General features: G+C 46.8%; 1 protein-coding gene across 1 annotated transcript in view; it reads right to left on the bottom strand.

Moving 5' to 3' along the window:
• The window catches only part of LOC115099577 (phenylalanine--tRNA ligase beta subunit-like), a gene marked incomplete at its 5' end in the record, with an annotated part of 134267 nt that extends 116230 nt beyond the window's left edge, over window positions 1-18037 (bottom strand). Inside the window, 6 exon segments of the mRNA XM_029617309.1 lie at window positions 399-507; window positions 1653-1803; window positions 4221-4290; window positions 4293-4335; window positions 4709-4781; window positions 17859-18037. Coding sequence (XP_029473169.1) covers window positions 399-507; window positions 1653-1803; window positions 4221-4290; window positions 4293-4335; window positions 4709-4781; window positions 17859-18037 — 625 coding nt within the window.
• Window positions 18038-18501: the final 464 nt, after the last annotated feature.

Here is an 18501-nt window from a genome sequence, read left to right on the forward strand (position 1 = left end):
TCCTTGGTACCCATGGAAAGTTTCATTCTGTACCATTGCACAAAAGTGCTACATTTAAGAATTAGGAAACCAAAAAATATTCAGTTCCACCCTGCTCTTTGCACAATGGTTTTTCCTTGCAGGCAGAATTCTGCAGGATACGAACTCCCCAAGCGAGGTGCACACTTTTCCAATTGTTCAAGCAAATCGATTTGCGGGTTAACTGCCCCTTAGCGCTGAAGAACATTTGATCAGGTTATTAGGAGATAACCAGCAGCTGTGCATAGGCATCTTTGTTCTAACTATTCCGATTGTTTTCCGGGAACATTCTGGGAATCTGACAGGTCAAGGGCTAGCAGCCAAGAAAAAAAACAAAAAACCCAGAAAGCACCCCCTCCCCCAGCCACTGATAATCTTACCATTGATGATTGGAGGCATGGACAGAACCACGCCATTACTGTCGTAAATGACTGGATAAACCGGCTCATTCTGAATTATATGTAAGTAATGGCGAAGGTGACTGTCAGTCTGGAGACATTAACAAAACAAAAAAACTGTCACGTGATCGCAGTAATCAGATCTTCTTTCCAAAGGAGGTTTAACTAACTATAGCCATTGAAAAGAACAAGCAACGAACAAAAAAAAAAAAATCCATTTTTCATCATTTTATCACACAGAATGGTCAGTTACCGTATTTTTCGCTCCATAAGATGCACTTTTTTTCCCCCCAAAAGTGTGGGGGGGAAATGTGTGTCTTACGGAGAGAATATAGAAAAAAAAAAAAAAAAAAACTAAAAATCTAACAAACCCCCCCACCCTCCTGACCCCCCTTCCCCCCCAAGACCTGCCAATAGTCCCTGGTGGTCCAGCGGGGGGTCCGGGAGCGGTCTCCTGGACGTGGGCCGTCGGCTGCCAGTAATCAAAATGGCGCCGACGGCCCTTTGTCCTTACTATGTCACTGGGGCCGGCAGGAGGGTGGGGGGTTGTAGTAAATTAGTTTGGCAGGTCTTGGGGGGGGGGGTCAGGAGGCTGGAAGGTTAATTAATTTAAAGGGTTGGGATGGGGTTTGTTTGTTTTTTTTTTTGGGGGGGGGTTCCCACAGAAAGAGAAAGATAAAAGTTTTCTGATCTGGGGAGTGGACTGAAATGGCCCTCCCCAGACCTGAAAACAAAATGGGGAGAAAAAAAATATGTTATGCACTCCTCTAATTTGCTCCATAAGACGCAGAGACGTCCGGGGACAGAGCTGGTTTAGCACAAAAATTTTTTTTTTTAGTTTTCCCCCTCTGAATCCTAGGTGAGTCTTATGGAGTGAAAAATACGGTAATATTACACAGCATACAGAAACTTTCTGGTTCAGGCCAGAGCACTTCAAGAGAAGGGAAAGTAAACAGCACCCTGGTTTTATATAAGACCCTGACTAATTGCAGTATATATATATATACATACATACATACATACACACACACACACACTCTCTCTTTTCCTTTCCTTCCATTTTTTTTTTTCCAGCACAAAGGTTCAGTTTTGGCAGCATTTTTTACCTGCCGGCCTGTGCAATTGCCTCAGGTATAAAGAACTAAGTGGCTGAAATGAGCCCCAGCACCTGAGTTACTCCAGCTTCAGTATTACTGCTATGGAATTTAGAAACTAGAGAAACCGAGTCCAGTTTACCCTGTACAAGTCCATGAGCTCTGAAGCTGTGAATTCCTTGGTCTGGTTGAGCGGCTTGAACTTAATCTGAGGAGGAGGTCTTGCTCTATAGGTGAATGGGCCAGAGATGGTGTCCAGGTCATGGGTACCAACAGAAACTAGTGATCTCTTCCTGCCAATCAACAAGAGAGTGGAAAAAAAATGACAATTAGTACGGTTCATATCCTCCAGACTTCCTCTGTGTAAGGACACTTTTCCTCCCTTTGCTGTCTTTAAAAAAGGTTTGTAAGATGTTCAAGTAAAAACTACAGATCTTTTGTCAAAATCTCTATTAGTTCTAGAAAGTCCAAGCACCGATTCAAAATAACTTTGCCACTATTACTTATTTTCTGTAGTGCTATAAGACGTGTGCAGCGCTGTTACAAGTACACATAAGACAGTCCCTGCGCCTCAGCGCATACGGTCTAGTCAAGGCAAACATATATGACAAATTAGAGGCTCCATTTGCTTGCTGGGATTGTTACCTTATCTTTTTCAGCCTCCTCATGTATGTGGTCGATTAGTCTGAAAATCCTTGGTAGTTAATAAAGATTTTTAATATTGTGCATGCTGGCAAACCTGGCACCTGTCTGACAGTCACCAATACTAGCTCACAACTATGCTGCAGCAGCAAAAGATATGTAAAATGAGGCTAAGGAACAGATGAATCTTAAGGTGGTTGAGGCGCTGCTCTAATCTGCCGCTTCAATGGCATAACCTTTCCTGTTACCTCCGGGTCAACCAGTGCAATCTGATACTCCGTTTTCATTTGAAATTGTCAAATGAAAACATTTTTGAAAGCATTTGAAAAAGTTATTCTTTCCTTTCATGTCTCTCTTCGCCCAGTTCAATATGCCTTGTTATTTGTAACTGTTTTTCTCTGCACTTAAGTTACAGTTTGAAGTTATTGTACACCCCTGTTCAGATGTAAACCAGCATGATGTGATTGTATCACGAATGCCGGTACATAAAAAACCTAAATAAATAAAAATAAATACATTTTAAAAATACAGCCTAGCGACAGCAACACTAGGATAACAAGTTTTCTCTTTTAGAGGTTTTGAAATCTACATTTTACCACCAGCATCCCTTAAAAATTGTGTAATGTGGCTGGAAGTGATCAGTCGGTTCAAAGTGGGTGTTCGCAGACCTGCTGCAGGCCCGACTTGTGATAAAGAGCGGTGAAGAAACAGTGAAACACTTTTTGATATGTTACACAGAAAGCCATTAGTCTTGTTCTCCTAAGGTTTTTGATTCTTGATCATAAGTAGCTTTATAATTGGTAGCAGATTCTACAGCATTTTTGCTTCAGTTTTGTGCTTTGTTTTGCTGGACAGGCAGATGCCGCAAAAGGGGAGATGTTAGATAGAAAATGATGTATTCGCAGAAAAAAGAACTAGACCACAGGTTGACAGAAGTTATGTTTAGAATCATCAAGGTTGTGCTGGCACTTCAGGTGCATAGGTAACATTTGCATACAAGCGAGGATTAATTTACGTGCAGAGTGAGAGCAAATTAACATATGGCCATCCAGATTGTTTACAGCAAAAAGCCAATCATCGAAAATTTTGACAATTGTGTACCCTAGTTTAGAGGATGGAAATGCACAAGTGTGAATCCTATATGTCTTATTATTTAGTAAAATCATTTGCGAGAGAGTTTTATCCAGGTGCTTTGCATAGCACTCTGACTCTCTTTCTCCATAAGGTATGCCCTATTATTATTATATTATTTGTAGGACTTAATAAAAACATTTTTCTCCACAGCTACTGGCTCTACACCAGCGGTTCTCAACCTTTATAGTTCTGCGACCCTTTTAATACAATTCCCCACTATGTGGCGACCCCAACCGTAAAATTATTTTCGTTCATAGGCCTAAGTAACTGTACTGTATATACCGTATTTTCCGGCGTATAAGACGACCCCCAACTTTTACAGTTAAAATATAGAGTTTGGGATATACTCGCCGTTATAAGACTACCCCTCTTCCAACGCATTCCAACTTTTACAGCAGGAGGGAGTGACTCGAGGAGCGAAGGCGCACTGCCCGATTGGCCGGTGCTGGGCAAAGGGCTTGCTTCGGCAAGCCCCTTTTGCCCAGCACCGGCCAATCGGGGAGCGAGGGAGCACAGAATGAACTTTTTTACTGCATCCGGTGAGGGGGAGGGAGTGACTCGAGGAGCGACAAAAAACCCATATTCCGATGATCTCTTAGGTGACCCCTAGCAAATCGTCATTCGACCCCCAAAGGGGTCGCGACCCACAGGTGAGAACCGCTGCTCTACGCATCTGTTCATTGATCCACAACAGGTTGGCTGTAATTTTCTAGGCCAGGGCTTCCCAACCCTGTCCTGGGGACCCCACAGCCAGTCGGGTTTTCAGGATATCCACAATGAATACACAAGATAAATTGCATATACTGAGTTTCCATTGTATGCAAATTTATGTCATGCATATTCATTGTGGATATCCTGAAACCCCAACCTGGCTATGGGGGTCCCCTAGGCCTCTTGCAATATGCAAATTCTACCCAGAGCTTTAAGAACTTACCTGCAGATGTTCTGATGCAATTTCTCTTGCAGTTCAATGAAGCTCTCGTAGCGCTCCGGAGTGAATTTTTGTTGCGAAGGACTGCAGCCACTGCATGGGGACGAACTTCGGCAGTCTGCAAGAAGCAGTCTCTTAGTAACTAGTAACAGTGACAATGGCTTTTGTGTGTGCTTCTTCCAAGTGACAGGACAAGGCAAGCAGAAGAGTGTGGCTGAAAGACTTGGAAATAGCTGGCTCGGCAAGACTCTTCCCAATTTATTCTCCATTGCACGTATTGTGAGAAGGAGACTATACAAATTCATAATCAAGATTTTAAGGAAGGTTGTGTCCCTTTGCTCAAACAGAAATGATTCAACTTACAAATTCTTGCAGGTGGTCTCCCTTACAAGCAGACCAGGGAACACTTTGCCATTAATTAGATAACAGATTTAGTACAGCAGAAAAGACTGCAATTCTGAATTCAGCTAAGTCCATTCAGTCATTTCTACCTCTTCAGTGACTATTAACCTCTCGGGCAGTCCATTCGCTGGTGTAATCCTCTTGTATCTTGGTGCATCTATCCTAAAATATGACACAAGAGGCATTTTTACAGCCATGGAAACAAAATCCCCATAGCAAATCCAGAAAGAAAAAGCCCAACATGAAAAGTGTTAAGGAAAAGTTATTTTGAGGAAACTTTCCTGGGCTGTGCAACTAAAACAAGAAAGGAAAATTGTTTCTTACCTGCTAATTTTCGTTCCTGGAATACCCCAGATCAGTCCAGACAAGTGGGTTTATGCATCCCTACCAGCAGATGGAGGCAGAGAACACAACTTTGAGGCACTGCTGCATAACAGAGTGCACCACCTGCAGTCCCTCTAACCCCAACTTCTAGGATCTCTTCCTCTAAAAAAGCTGGGGCACAAGTTGCAAGAAAAAGAATTTTGAGTCTCAGACAAGTGAAAACTATATACAATATTTCTGCAGCACACAATTTAAGTCTGCATTATCAGGAGTGTCCAGAATCAGGAGAGGTCTTTCGAAAAGCATTATAATGGGCCGGGATTCTGGACTGATTTGTGGTATTCCATAAGAACATAACAAATTGCCATACTGGGTCAGACCAAGGGTCCATCAAGCCCAGCATCCTGTTTCCGACAGAGGCCAATCCAGGCCATAAGAACCTGGCAAGTACCCAAACGCCAAGAAGATCCCATGCTATTGATGCCAATAATAGCAGAGGCCATTCCCTAAGTCAGCTTAATTAATAGCAGGTAATGGACTTCTCCTCCAAGAACTTATCCAATCCTTTTTGAACCCAGCTACACTAACTGCACTAACCACATCCTCTGGCAACAAATTCCAGAGCTTAGTTGTGAGCTGAGTGAAAAAGAGTTTTCTCCGATTAGTCTTAAATGTGCTACTTGCTAACTTCATGGAATGCCCCTAGTCCTTCTATTATCCGAAAGTGTAAATAACCGATTCACATCTACTCATTCAAGACCTCTCATTATTTTAAAGACCTCTATCATATCCCCCCCCCCCCGGAATGAAAATTAGCAGGTAAGAACAAATTTTCCTCTCCTGTTCATATCCTAGATCAGTCCAGACAAGTGGGATGTACCCAAGTCCCTCTAACCTGGGTGGGATCCTGAAAGACCTGCATGCAGTACACTCTCAAAGGAGCCCTCCTCTGGGGCCCTGATATTCAAACTGTAATGCCTGGTAAAATGTGCAAAGAGGACCAAGTTGCCGCCCAACAAATCTCCTGCGGTGCTACCAACTGACACTCCAGCCGGGAGGCTGCCTGTGCCCTAGTAGAATGCACAAGCAATCCCTCAGGGATTGACCAACCTTTACTAATATGAGCCGAAACCACACCTCCTTCAACCAACGGGCAATCATACTCTTATTTACTTTGCAACCTTTCTTCGGTCCACTGAATAGCACAAAAAGATGGTCTGAGCACCGAAATCCATTGGTCACCTTAAGATATCTGAGGAGAACTCGATGCACATCCAGAATGGGGCGAATCGGGCTTCAGGTGAGAAAACCCCAGCAACTCCACCATCTGGCTAAGGTGAAATGACGACACTACCTTGGGCAAAAAAAGAAGGAACTGCCTGCAACGAGACCCCATCATCAGAAATTTTAAAAAAGGCCCTGTGCACAATAAGGCTTGGAACTCAGAAATCCACCTAGCCGAGCAAATCGCCACCAAGAACATCACCTTCAGGGTAAGATCCTTCAAAGAAGTCCTTCACAAATGTTCGAAGGGAGGACCACCCAGTACTCTTAGGACCAAATTGAGATTCCAGGAATGACAAAGGCTATGGACTGGAGGATGCAAATGCTTCGCTCCTTTCAGAAAACAATGTTGGAATGAGATGCTAAGGGTCTTCCCTGCAACCTCCCTCTGAAACAACCCAAGGCTACCACCTGGACTCGGAGAGAATTATAGGCCAAACCCTTTGACAAGCCCTCCTGCAAAAAGGCCAAGACCTGTGCAACGTTCGCTTGCAAAGGATCAGCATCATGGGCCCCACACCAGGATTGAAACACTCTCCAGACTCTGATATATGCCAAAGAAGTGGAGGATCTTCTAGTCTGAAGAGTAGTAGTAATCACCGTGGAAATGTTGCCTCTCAAAAGCCAAGCCTCTAGACAGAAGCGATCCGCCTGCTCCGACAAGATAGGTCCCTGATGCAGCACTCCCCTCGGGTGGCTTAATCGAACGGGCCAGTCTACCACTAGCTGAACCAGATCTGCAAACCACGGACAGTGCAGTCACTCCGGTGCTACCAGGATCACTTGTCCCTGATGCCGCTTGATGCAATGCAACCCCGATCTATGAGTGGTCACAGAGGAAAGAGATTTAGCAGGAGCCTTTCTGGCCATGGCTGAACTAGGGTGTTGATCCCAGCGGAGCTGAACTCCCTTCGGTGGCTGTAAAACTTGGTCACCTTGGCATTTTTCCTCATTACCATGAGTTCGAACTGGTGATCACCCCACCTGCGCCAAATGAGCACAAAGGCCTCCGCTGACAGCTCCCATTCTCCTGGGTCCAGCAGTTGTCTGCTGAAATAATCCACCTGCACATTGTCCACCCCTGCCATGTAGAGGCTGCAAGTGCTATTAGATGAAGTTCCATCCAGGCAAAGAGTTTGTGAACCTCCTGAACCACCAAGCGACTCTTCGTTCTGCCCTGTCGATTGATATAGGCCACAGTTATCGTGTGGTCCGAGAACCCACTTACCGCCCATGCCTGAATCCGAGGAAGACAGAACAGCGCCCTCCAGACCGCCCTTGTTTCCAGATGGTTGATTGGCCAGGACGCTTCTATCGAGACCACTGCTCTTGTGCAGTAGATCCTTGACATATCGCTCCCTAACTGCTCAGTCTGGCATCTGTGGTCACTACCACCCAGTCTGAACCTCCAAATCCACTCCCTTCTCTAAATTGGACCGTGACAGCCACCATGAGAGACAGGACCTGGATTCCTCTTGGGCAATAACATCAGCTGAGACTCCTCAGACATTGGATTCCAACGGGACAGGAGTGCCTTCTGAAGTGGACGCATGTGCGCAAACACCCATGGCACCAAATCGAGTGCAGAAGCCATGGACCCTAGCACCTGAAGATAATTCCAGACCTTAGCCGAACCACTTGCTACTGCAACTTGAGCACCCTTTCTGGGGTAAGAAACACCTTGCCTAATGGGGGGGGGGGGGGGGGGTGTCGAATCATGCTCCCAGATAATCCAAGGACTGGGATGATTCCAGATGGCTCTTTGCCTGGTTTATCACCCAGCCCAGGGACTCCAGGCGCTCTGTCACTTGCTGAATGGAACAGAGACACTCCATCTCAGACTTCGCTTGAATGAGCCAATTATTCAGGTATGGATGCACCAGTATCCCTTCTCTTCTGAGGGCCGGCACCACTACCACCATCACCTTTGTGAATGTTCTCGGAGCAGTAGCTAGCCCGAAGGGAAGAGCTCGAAACTGAAAATGGTCCCCTAGCACCGTGAAGCGTAGAAACGTCCAATGGTCTGCTCTGATGGGAATGTGGAAATATGATTCCGTAAGATCCAAGGAGGCCAGAAACTCCATTTTGCACACCGCTGCAATCAAAGTCTAATGTTTCCAACTGAAAATGTGGCACCCGCAATGCTGTGTTGACCCTTTGCAGATCCAGAATGGGCCGAAACGAGCCTTCCTTCTTGGGAACCACGAAGTACATGGAATACCTTCCCTGACTGTGTTCCTCTTGTAGCACCAGGAGGATGGCTTCCAATCGTTGCAGCCGCAGCAGAGTGCCCCGCACCACTGCCCGCTTGCCAGGCGTAGTGCAACGGGACACCACAAAGGCATCTTTGGGGGGCGTTGGAGAAACTTCTAAAGCGTAGCCTTCCCTTATATTCCAACATTCACTGGTCCAAAGTGATTCTGGTTCCCTCCTCATAAAACCAGGATAATCTTCCTCCGACTGCCACCATGGAGGAGTGGTCCAGGCTCCTTCATTGGATGGGCTTTGCACTTCCAGTGCCCTGTCTGGAACTCTCTCTGGCTGGTCTAGGGGTCCCTCAAAAGGAATGCTGCCATCCTGAACCCTGCTTCTGCGTAGAGCCTGAAGAACCTCTGCTGGAGCGAAATCTCCTCAATTCATAGAAGCGAGTGCGAGGCGGGAAGGACTTCTTAGTTCCCCTATCTTGGGTAACCTATTCCCTTTAGAATCTGCCAAATGCTTCATAAACTTCTCTAAATCCTCCCCAAACAAACAATAACCTTCCTTTGAAGGGGAGATTACAAAGCTGCACCTTTGACCAAACTTCCGCCAACCAATTACGTAGCCACAGAAGGGACACCATATTTCTAGCCAAAGTGTGAAGCATATCATAGAAGGCATCGGCCACATAGGCCCACCCCTGCTTCCAATCGAGCATCCTGGCCAGGCTCTGCAGTGGTTTCCGCTGCCTTTTCCTGCGTGTTCTGGACCCAGCACAAAACAGGCCCTCTGTATTAGACTAGCGCAGACTACAGCAATAAGGCTCAGAGCTGGAGGAAGTGACGTCAGCCAAGAAGCTGGCTGCTTAACTTACGGGCTCCCGATCACCTTCCCTCAAAAAGCTATCTTTAGCGTGACAAACGGCCGCTTATCAGCATAATTGAGTGATAGAATTGAAGCATTTGCTGGCGACTAACTTCGGCGATGGCCACGAAGAAAAAATCTGTGGACTTCCATTGCTTCTCGTATAAGAAGGCGGGGGAGGCGGAGGCCCAGGCACAGACAGCGGCGATGGACGGGCAGTTGGAGCCTACGGACAGCGGTGACGAATTTAATGTTACCTCTGCTGAGGCACCTACCCGTTCTGATTTTCGGGACTGGTTTTGCAGCATCCGCGCCGATTTAAAAAGTTATAAAAAGGACATACGGGAGCTGATGGATGATTTCCATGAGGAGCTCAATGCGATGGGACGGCGCGTAGATGAGCAGGAATGCCGGATGGAGGAACAGGCGGAGACCACCAAACAGCTACAGGAGCTGTGCACTGAGCTGCAGGGAGAAACTGCGACCATGCGGGCCAAAATGGCCGACTTGGAAAATAGAGCGCGACGGGGGAACCTCCGTTTCCGGGGTTTTACAGAAAATAATGATAATTCTGACTGTGAGCTACTAGTTACCAGATTTTGCTCTTATTTACTATCTTCAGGCGGTCAAGCGGAATCACCAGCGCTGGAGGACATCAAGATAGACAGAGCACACCGGGCGCTGCGCCCCCCCAGAGCTAATGTTCCAAGGGACATAATTGTCTGCTTCCACAACTACTCGCAAAAGGAAAGAATTGCTGCGGCAGCGAGAAAACAGCAAAAATGGGTGTGGGAGACCCAGGAGATCTCCGTATATGCTGATCTCTCCAGGCAACGCTCCAGAGCAGATTTGAGTTTCGGGAGGTTACACAGTACCTCCGACGGGAGAACATTAAGTACCGCTGGATGCATCCGTTTGGACTTATCTTTACCTGGGAAGGGAAGACGTGTCAGGCACCCACGGTTCAGGAGGCGGCGACCTTTTTGAAAGATAAGGGTTTTAATCCATCTGTGGCAGCAGGAGCTTCTTCCCACAAGCCTAATCAGCAGGGGCAACCCCCACGGTGGCAGAGGGCCACTTCACGAAACAGCAGGCTGAAACGGCATTCCGACTCTGCCAAGCACACTGAGGGGGCAACCTGAGAAGCAAAGATAGAGCCCTTAGTGTGGGTTGCCTATTTCTTTGTGTTGACTATGGTTCTGCGCTAAAGCATGCCGAAGTTCGCCAGTTCAGCTGTTTTATAAGGTTTCTATGTATTTCACAGGTTTCTACAGTCTTACAGTGGTTTGTTCATTTTTCTAGGACTGTTTTTGGGAAGGGGGAGTGCAGTTTGTTATCTTCTTCCTCCACAGGCATAATAGGTATGGATCTATGGGGGAGTGTGGGTAGATCCAGTAAAGGGGACGGGAGGGGGGGTGGGGAGGGGAGGGTTGGGGTTCGGGGCAGGGGGGGGATAAGCTTATCACTGCTAGCGTATAATTGCAATAATGGTGGGCGCATGGTCAGAGGGTGGGGACGTGGAAATTCGTGCTGTAGGTGGGAGTGGCTGCTTCGCCGGGATGATGGGCATGGAGGGGTTGGGCAGATATCATGGTTAACATACGTTTAGCCTCTATCAATGTTAAAGGGCTGAATACTCCATATAAGAGGCGATTGTTATATAAGGAATTGGGCCATTTGAAGGCGGACGTTGTTTTCCTTCAGGAGACGCACCTGAGGGCCAGATACGAGTCGTTAATGGCATCCCCAGGTTATCCTTACCAATATTACGCACCTAGCTCTAAGAATGCTAAGTATGCAGGGGTGGGAATATTAATGGGCCCACATGTGGTCTTTGAACATCAATCCTGCATTAGAGATCCTATGGGTCGTTATTTATTTCTCGTGATTAAGATAGATGGGGTGGAATATACGCTCGTGAACATCTATGCTCCCAATAAGGAACAAGGACTGTTCTTTGAACAACTGAACGCTCTCCTTTTGTTGCACAGTAGGGGGTACTTATTACTTGGCGGGGATTTTAACACCGTTCGCTCGCCCCAGATTGATGCATCAAAGGGTTATGTGTCGACCTCGGGTAAGCAGAGAGTGAAACTACAAGCTTTGGTAGACACATGGCAACTTCTTGATGTCTGGAGGGTGCATCATCCTACCTCTAGGTCGTATACGTTTTACTCTACATCGCATTTCTCATATTCCAGAATCGATTATATCTTAGCTGATAAGGGGTTGTTTCATCATATCCTCACATCAGATATACACCCGATCGTGTGGTCGGACCACGCAGCTGTGGTAGTAGAGGTTACCTTACGGGGTTATGATGCTGGAGTACGCTTTTGGCGTTTAAATGAATCGTTGCTGAGGGATGAGGATTTTTGTAAAGTCCTCATTGATAATATAAAATGCTACTTTCACGCTAATGGGGGGGGTGAAGTTGATGCTCCTATGGTCTGGGAGGCCTTCAAGGCTTATGTCCGGGGTCTTCTGATTTCCCGTGGATCATTTGTTAAAAAACAAGAGGTAAAAGCTGCACAGGCATTGAGAGACAATATAAAACAACTATCCCAAAGGCATCAGGCTGAAGGTTCTGGAAAGATTTGGTTACAACTTACAAAGGCTAGGGAGGACCTAACTAGGTTGGAATCCAAACAGATAGCTCACCAAATGGCTTTAGCGAATCAGGCCTTCTTTGAGGGCAGCAATAAAGCAGGGAAGCAATTGGCTAACAAGTTAAAACACGTACAATATCAAAATAACATAGCCAAGATCAAAGCGGACAAGGACCGCATTCTAACCAACAATACAGACATTCGCCAACGCTTTTTAGAATTTTATTCTCATTTATATGCCCCAAATGCACTTATCACCCAAGATAAGGTGGACGATTATTTGGCTGCCGTCCCGTTACCGTGTCTTCCTGAGGAAGCCCAGGCTGCTTTAGATGCCGAGATTACAGTAGCAGAAATTTTAGAGAGCATACACGATTTGAAGGTAGGGAAATCCCCGGGGCCAGATGGGTTGACGGCCAAATTTTATAAACTTTTTGGCCCATACGTTGTTGCACATTTACAAAAAGTTTATAACTCGCTAAGAATGGGCGTTTCCCTAGGACCTCAGGCGAATTTGGCGGGAATAACAGTGCTTCCCAAGCCTGGGAGAGACCCTACGGTCTGCGGATCATATCGTCCCATATCCTTGATAAATCTAGACCTTAAGATACTGGCGAAAATACTAGCGGGACGTATGAATACATACATCACTGGTCTAATTCACCAAGATCAGGCAGGGTTCATCCATGGGAGAATGGCTGGTGATAACATACGTAAATTGGTTAATATGTTATGGCTCTCTCATGAACAATCTGGCGAAGTGCTCTTCCTCTCTATGGATGCAGAGAAGGCCTTCGACATGGTGCACTGGCCGTTTCTGTTCGGGGTGTTGAAGAAAATGGGGTTTGGCCCGTATTTCTGTGAATGGCTACTCAAACTATATGATCGTCCCAAAGCTTGTCTAAAAATAAATGGGGGGTACTCCGAATGCTTTGAAGTGGGGAGGGGAACACGGCAAGGGTGTCCTCTTTCGCCTATACTTTTTGCGATTTTTCTCGAGCCTTTAGCTATTAATATACGGAATAATTTAAATATACAAGGGATATCTGCCGGTGGCCTTATGCATAAACTATGTCTCTTTGCAGATGACATTATCTTTACTGTTAAGGACCCCCATGCTTCGCTCCTAGAAATCGAGAGGGAGATCCGAAGTTATAGCGAGGCCTCAGGTTATAAAGTTAACTGGGAGAAGTCGGAAATTTTGAATGTCACTTGTGCTGCAGCTACTGTGGACTTTCTACAGCCTTTACATCCGTTTCGCTGGGCACACTGTAAACTCAAATATTTGGGTATCTATCTGCCTAGCCACCCTAAAGATCTTTTTAGCTGTAACTATCCGCCTCTCATAAAGAAAATCTTTTTTGACCTGGATAAGTGGCATCGTTTGCCTATATCCTGGTTGGGCCGTATAGCTACTATAAAAATGACCGTTTTACCAAAACTTCTTTACTTATTTCAGTCTCTACCTATTGCTGTTCCTAATGCGGCTTTAAAACTCTGGCAGAGGCGTATCTTCAGTTTTATTTGGAACAGGCGCCCACCGAGGATTAGGAGACAGGTGTTGTACCAAACCAAACTGGAAGGGGGTCTCAGTGTACCTAATTTTCAGTGGTACTTTGTTGCGGGACAAGTTAGACCTCTTATTGAATGGCATGGGAGGCCTGACACTAAACATTGGGTCCTTATTGAGCAAGATAGGGTTCCCGGAATGCGGCTGGATGCCATGCCTTGGCAACCACGTGCCACATGGAAAGAACATAAAGCTCTGTTGCCTACTACCTTACACACGCTAGCTATATGGGATAAATGGAAGACAAAATTAGTGGGCTCTAAGAGATATTTCCACCTAACTAGTCTATACCACAATAAGACCTTTGACCCTGGTATTCCCCTATCAGCATTCCATGCCTGGAAAGCCAGATCCATTACTCGGTTGGAACATGTATGGGGGGGGAGATAACTTGCTCTCTTTTGCCTCCCTTCAGGACACCCTAGGTTTGCCGGCCAATGAATTTCTGGCTTATCATCAACTAGCACATTTTTGTACCACTAATGGTGTGCTAGCGGATTTATCTCGAGGGAAAACCTTATTTGAAGGGTATTGCTCTCATCCACATAGAACGAGGGGGTTGCTCTCCAAGATCTATAAGTTATTAAATTCCAGGATTCTGGCTGGTACTGGTCATGTTCTGGCCTGGAGTGCAGATCTTCAACGGGATATAACTACGCAAGAATGGGATCGTATTTTTTTGTGTGTTAGCAAAGCTTCCGTGTCCGCCCTGTTAGTAGAAAATAGCTACAAACTTCTGTACCGCTGGTACCTGACACCGGACAGACTGGGGAAAATGTTGCCGGGCCATGATGGGAAATGCTGGAGAGGTTGTGATATACCGGGAACGTTTTTACATATGTGGTGGGCTGGGGATTGCATAACACCACTCTGGAGGAAAGTGGAATGTTGGTTAACAGAGGTGCTTGGATGCCCGATCTGTTTAGCAGTTGAGGGCGCACTGCTGAATGACTTTGACCGGGACGCTTCTAAGGCAACGGCAGGCTTCTGTGCCCAAGTGTGCATAGCGGCACGACTTGAGATTGCAAGACAATGGAAGGCACAAACCGGCGTATCACTGGCAGCGGTGCAAAGGAGGGTGGACCATCTCTGTACCCTGTATAAACTTACAGCGGAGAAGCATGAGCGGTTGAAATCCTTTCATCAGATTTGGAATCCCTATTTGCAATGGAGGGTTTCCTGGACTTCTGTCTCTCAATCATGAATACCATATATGTTATACCCGGACAGGACTGTTATACTTTTCTTGCTCGCCTCAGGGTATCCTTGCACATTTTGGATATACTCCTACTAGGTTGGGCTTGGACTCAATGTTATCATTTCCATATCTGATGTTTCTTTCTATTTTGCTTGCTTGAACCATTACGTGCACATTACGTTATTGCTAGCGATACTAGTGAGGGCTGGACCTTACCTCTTTTGTTGTGGATGTATCTAGCAGAGGATTTGCAGGGGGGGGGGGGTTAGGGTGGAATGGGTAGTAGGGGGCTATAAAATTGTGATGCATTAATTCATTTTCTGTATTTCATGGTTGTTGTTGTACCTCATCTTACATGCATCAATAAAAATTGTTAAAATTAAAAAAAAAAAAAATAAGGCTCAGAGCTGAGACTTCAAACAGGCTGTTCAACAGGATCTCCAGCTTCCGGTCCTGGGCATCCTTCAGGCCACCGACCCTGCCACAGGATTCATCATTTTCTTTGTGACCGCCAACACCGCCACATCCACTTTCAGCAGTTTCCACAGCTCTAACGGGTCCTCTGGCAGGGGATACACCTTGGCCATAGCCCTGGCCACCTTCAAACCAGCTTCTGGAAAACCCCATTCCTGGTCAGCTTCTTTATCTGCTTTGGCAAAGGGAATGCCCTCGGAGGTCCATGCAATCCCTCCAACACTGGGTTTACCCCTTCGTTGTCAGAATCCTCCTGTGCAACCTTAATCCCCAGCTCCTCCAGAACCTAAGGGATGAAAGGCCAAAATTCCTCCTTGCGGAATAAGCTGACCACCCTCGGGTCATCCCCTTCTGCCAGAGGGACCTTGTCCATCCAGATCCATGCACTGACCAGAGCCCTGGTCCACCTGCGGGTTCTGCGGATTGCCGCCCTGCGAATCAGTGCCATCAGAATCACCAGAGGAAAGATCCTCCCCTCACGATCAATCCAGACCCAACAGACGCAAAATGCCTGCCATCCTGGGAGGCGCCTGAGACCAAGCCTTCTTAGCTTTGCCTTGGATCATCTGAAAAGCTGGCCTCTTCGCCACCAGCTCCTGCCTGGCGAGATAGGCCTCATGCATTAATAAAACAAAATCTGTGGAAAATCCGGAATGGTCTCCCTGCTCCATGGGCACCAGGTCCTCCCCTGTGTCCGCTGGCACATCTTCCCCTCCTCCAGGCCCCTGATGCACAGGAGAAAGTGGGGGAGGGGAGTCCCTGCCTTCCCCATCCATGTCAGGGCTCCTGCCATGTGGCGCCAAAATAGCCGCTGTCTCTGTCACACACACCGACACCCCCGTGGCTTCCTGCACAGGACCTGCAGCGTCTGCCCCCTGATCCTTTTGCCAAGGCTCCATCGCCTCCGGAGACAAAGGAAGGGCAGAGAAGGGCCGCATTGAGGCAAGAGCTCCTCCCCCCACAGGCCCGACAGGCTGTCTCCTGCTGAGCGCAGGAAAGCATCATGCACAATGCGGCTCGTGGCTAAAAATAACCTTGAGCAGGAGAAAATAAAGCCGCCGCCATTGTCCCAGCTTCAGGTGATGAAAAACAGCCCCAACTGCGCGGTTTCCTCCTCACACCAACGCTGAGCCGACACAAACTTCAGGCGCACCATCGGAGAAAAAATAAACAGGCCTCACAGCTTCTGAGCTTTTTTTTTTTTTTTAAGTTACGTTCTTAAAGAAACAGCCTGCTGAACTACACAAAACAGTAAAAGCAAATGAAAATACTACTTTCCTGTTTCTGGAAGTTCCAGGACAATGCAGCCGGTCAGTTTGGGTGACAGGACCTCAGGTGGAGCGAGTGAACCAGGACCCCTGGCATCAAGTCTGGCCAGGGATTTACAACTCCCTGCTCAACCAGAGAGGATGGCCCACGAAAGAACCTAACACCTCTGGGAGCTCGACCTCAGATCTTCTCTTTTCTCTAATCCTAAACTAATCTTATTTTAATTTAACTAACAGACTGCAGGTTTGCACCTCTACAATCTGCTGGAGACAGAAATACTGAGGGCTGCAGGTGGCACCCTCAGATATGTAGCAGTGCCTCAAAGTTTTCTCTGCCTCCATCTGCTGGTAGGGATGCATAAACCCATTTGTCTGGACTGATCTGGGGTATGAACAGGAAATGCTATTTAAAATAAGGCTATTTCATTTTAGGGTGAATACTTCCCACCCCATGCATACTAAAAACGTAATCTTAAGTGAGACAAATTAAATACGTGACAATCCATGTCCTTAACTGAAACGTAAAGTGTTTTGCCCCATAAATCATTGCTGAGTAGTAAGGCCAAGTCACGCCCCATATCATAAAAACTAAACTTTTCTGTTTCCAACCTCTGGTCCCATAACAGAGCCAAAAAAAACGAAGCTCAAATTGACTTATAGTAGTTCTCACTCAATTTTGTTAATCTGATTTGGAAAAATAAAACCCCAAAGTCAGCAGCTCTGTTTACAGCAGGCTAACCCGGTCTTACTTTCTGCCACATCTAAAGAAGGGACTTATGTGGTCTCGAAAGCTTACGCACATCATCTGTGAATAATTTTCATGCCGGTCTAATCAAAGCTATCACAGCCTAAAAAGGATCTTACAGACCTTGGCTATTCTGTGCCTTTGGGTCCCAGCAGTTGGAAAAAAGGAACAGAAGCGGGAGGAGCTCCTGTTTTTTTTGGACGCGGAAGTTGCCTCCTGCTCCTTTGGCTTTCAGCTCAATTGGAAACTAGCCTCATTTGGGCTACGGTGCCATTAAGCTTCGTTTGTGAATACCCATGGACTTTTCCCCTTTTTATATCCCCCATCCCAAAGCAATGAGCCCAGCCATCGTAGCAACAGTCCTCAACCAATGGTCATACACTGGGGCTCCTTCTGAAACCATTCCGTTGTGAGCTACTAGTCTGACCACTAGGTGTCGCCACTGCAAAATGACTTGGATTCCCTCCCAGCAGCTATGCATGCTGCCTCCGTAAAGGAGCGGCTGCTTTGTTAAATAAGTACGGTTTATCGCTTACGGTTATTTCTTATAAGTGTATAACTAACTCTCTAACCTAGCATGTGCAGTGTAACCGAGCATCCGATGGTGATACCGCATCAAGCAAAACATCACAGCGAAGGACAAAGAACGGCATTCCCAAGAACGCCAGCTCTGATTGGTAAATACTGCAGGAGAATTCCCATACCGTTCTTTGAAGACCTGAAGCCCTCGCACCAATCCTTCCAGACACAAAAGATCGTAGCGGTTAGCGGGGACTTCGATCTTGAAGAGAATGACTTCCGACGCCCCATCTGCCTTCCCATCGCCTTGCTCTCTGCTGATGATGTCCTTCTCAGAAGTCTGGAACAGAACCAGAGCATCAAATCAGAAATGAGACAGCTTAAAAGCTGAGAAAGCAAAACATTTGTGTAAAATACAGTACAATTGGGTTGGCTGAAATCCTCTCTACAGGTGTGCAGCACAAACCATAGTGCACCACGTCCATGAAAGGAGAAGGCAGATTTCTGATTTCTCCAAAATTTGGCAGTAGGGATCACCCAGCGGTGCTCCAGCTCCGCACCAAAGGAGCATGTGCTCTTAGAACAGCAACCCAGATAGGCTTAGCAGGGCATCCAGGACAGCCACACAGATAGCTCCTGAATACAAGTCCTGAAGTCACAGAGGAACGATTCCAAGGGACCCCTGATGCCCCCTCCACTGCAAGGCACTCTCTGACCCAATGGGCCCTGTTGCCAGAAGCATGACTGGGCAGGAGGAGGAGCACCGTCTCAAACAGCCCCCAGGAATTATCCCAAATCCTGGTTTACACCCCCCACATTTACACTTGT

This window comes from Rhinatrema bivittatum, chromosome 9 (genome assembly GCF_901001135.1).
Source record: "Rhinatrema bivittatum chromosome 9, aRhiBiv1.1, whole genome shotgun sequence".
Taxonomy (NCBI): Eukaryota; Metazoa; Chordata; class Amphibia; order Gymnophiona; family Rhinatrematidae; genus Rhinatrema; species Rhinatrema bivittatum.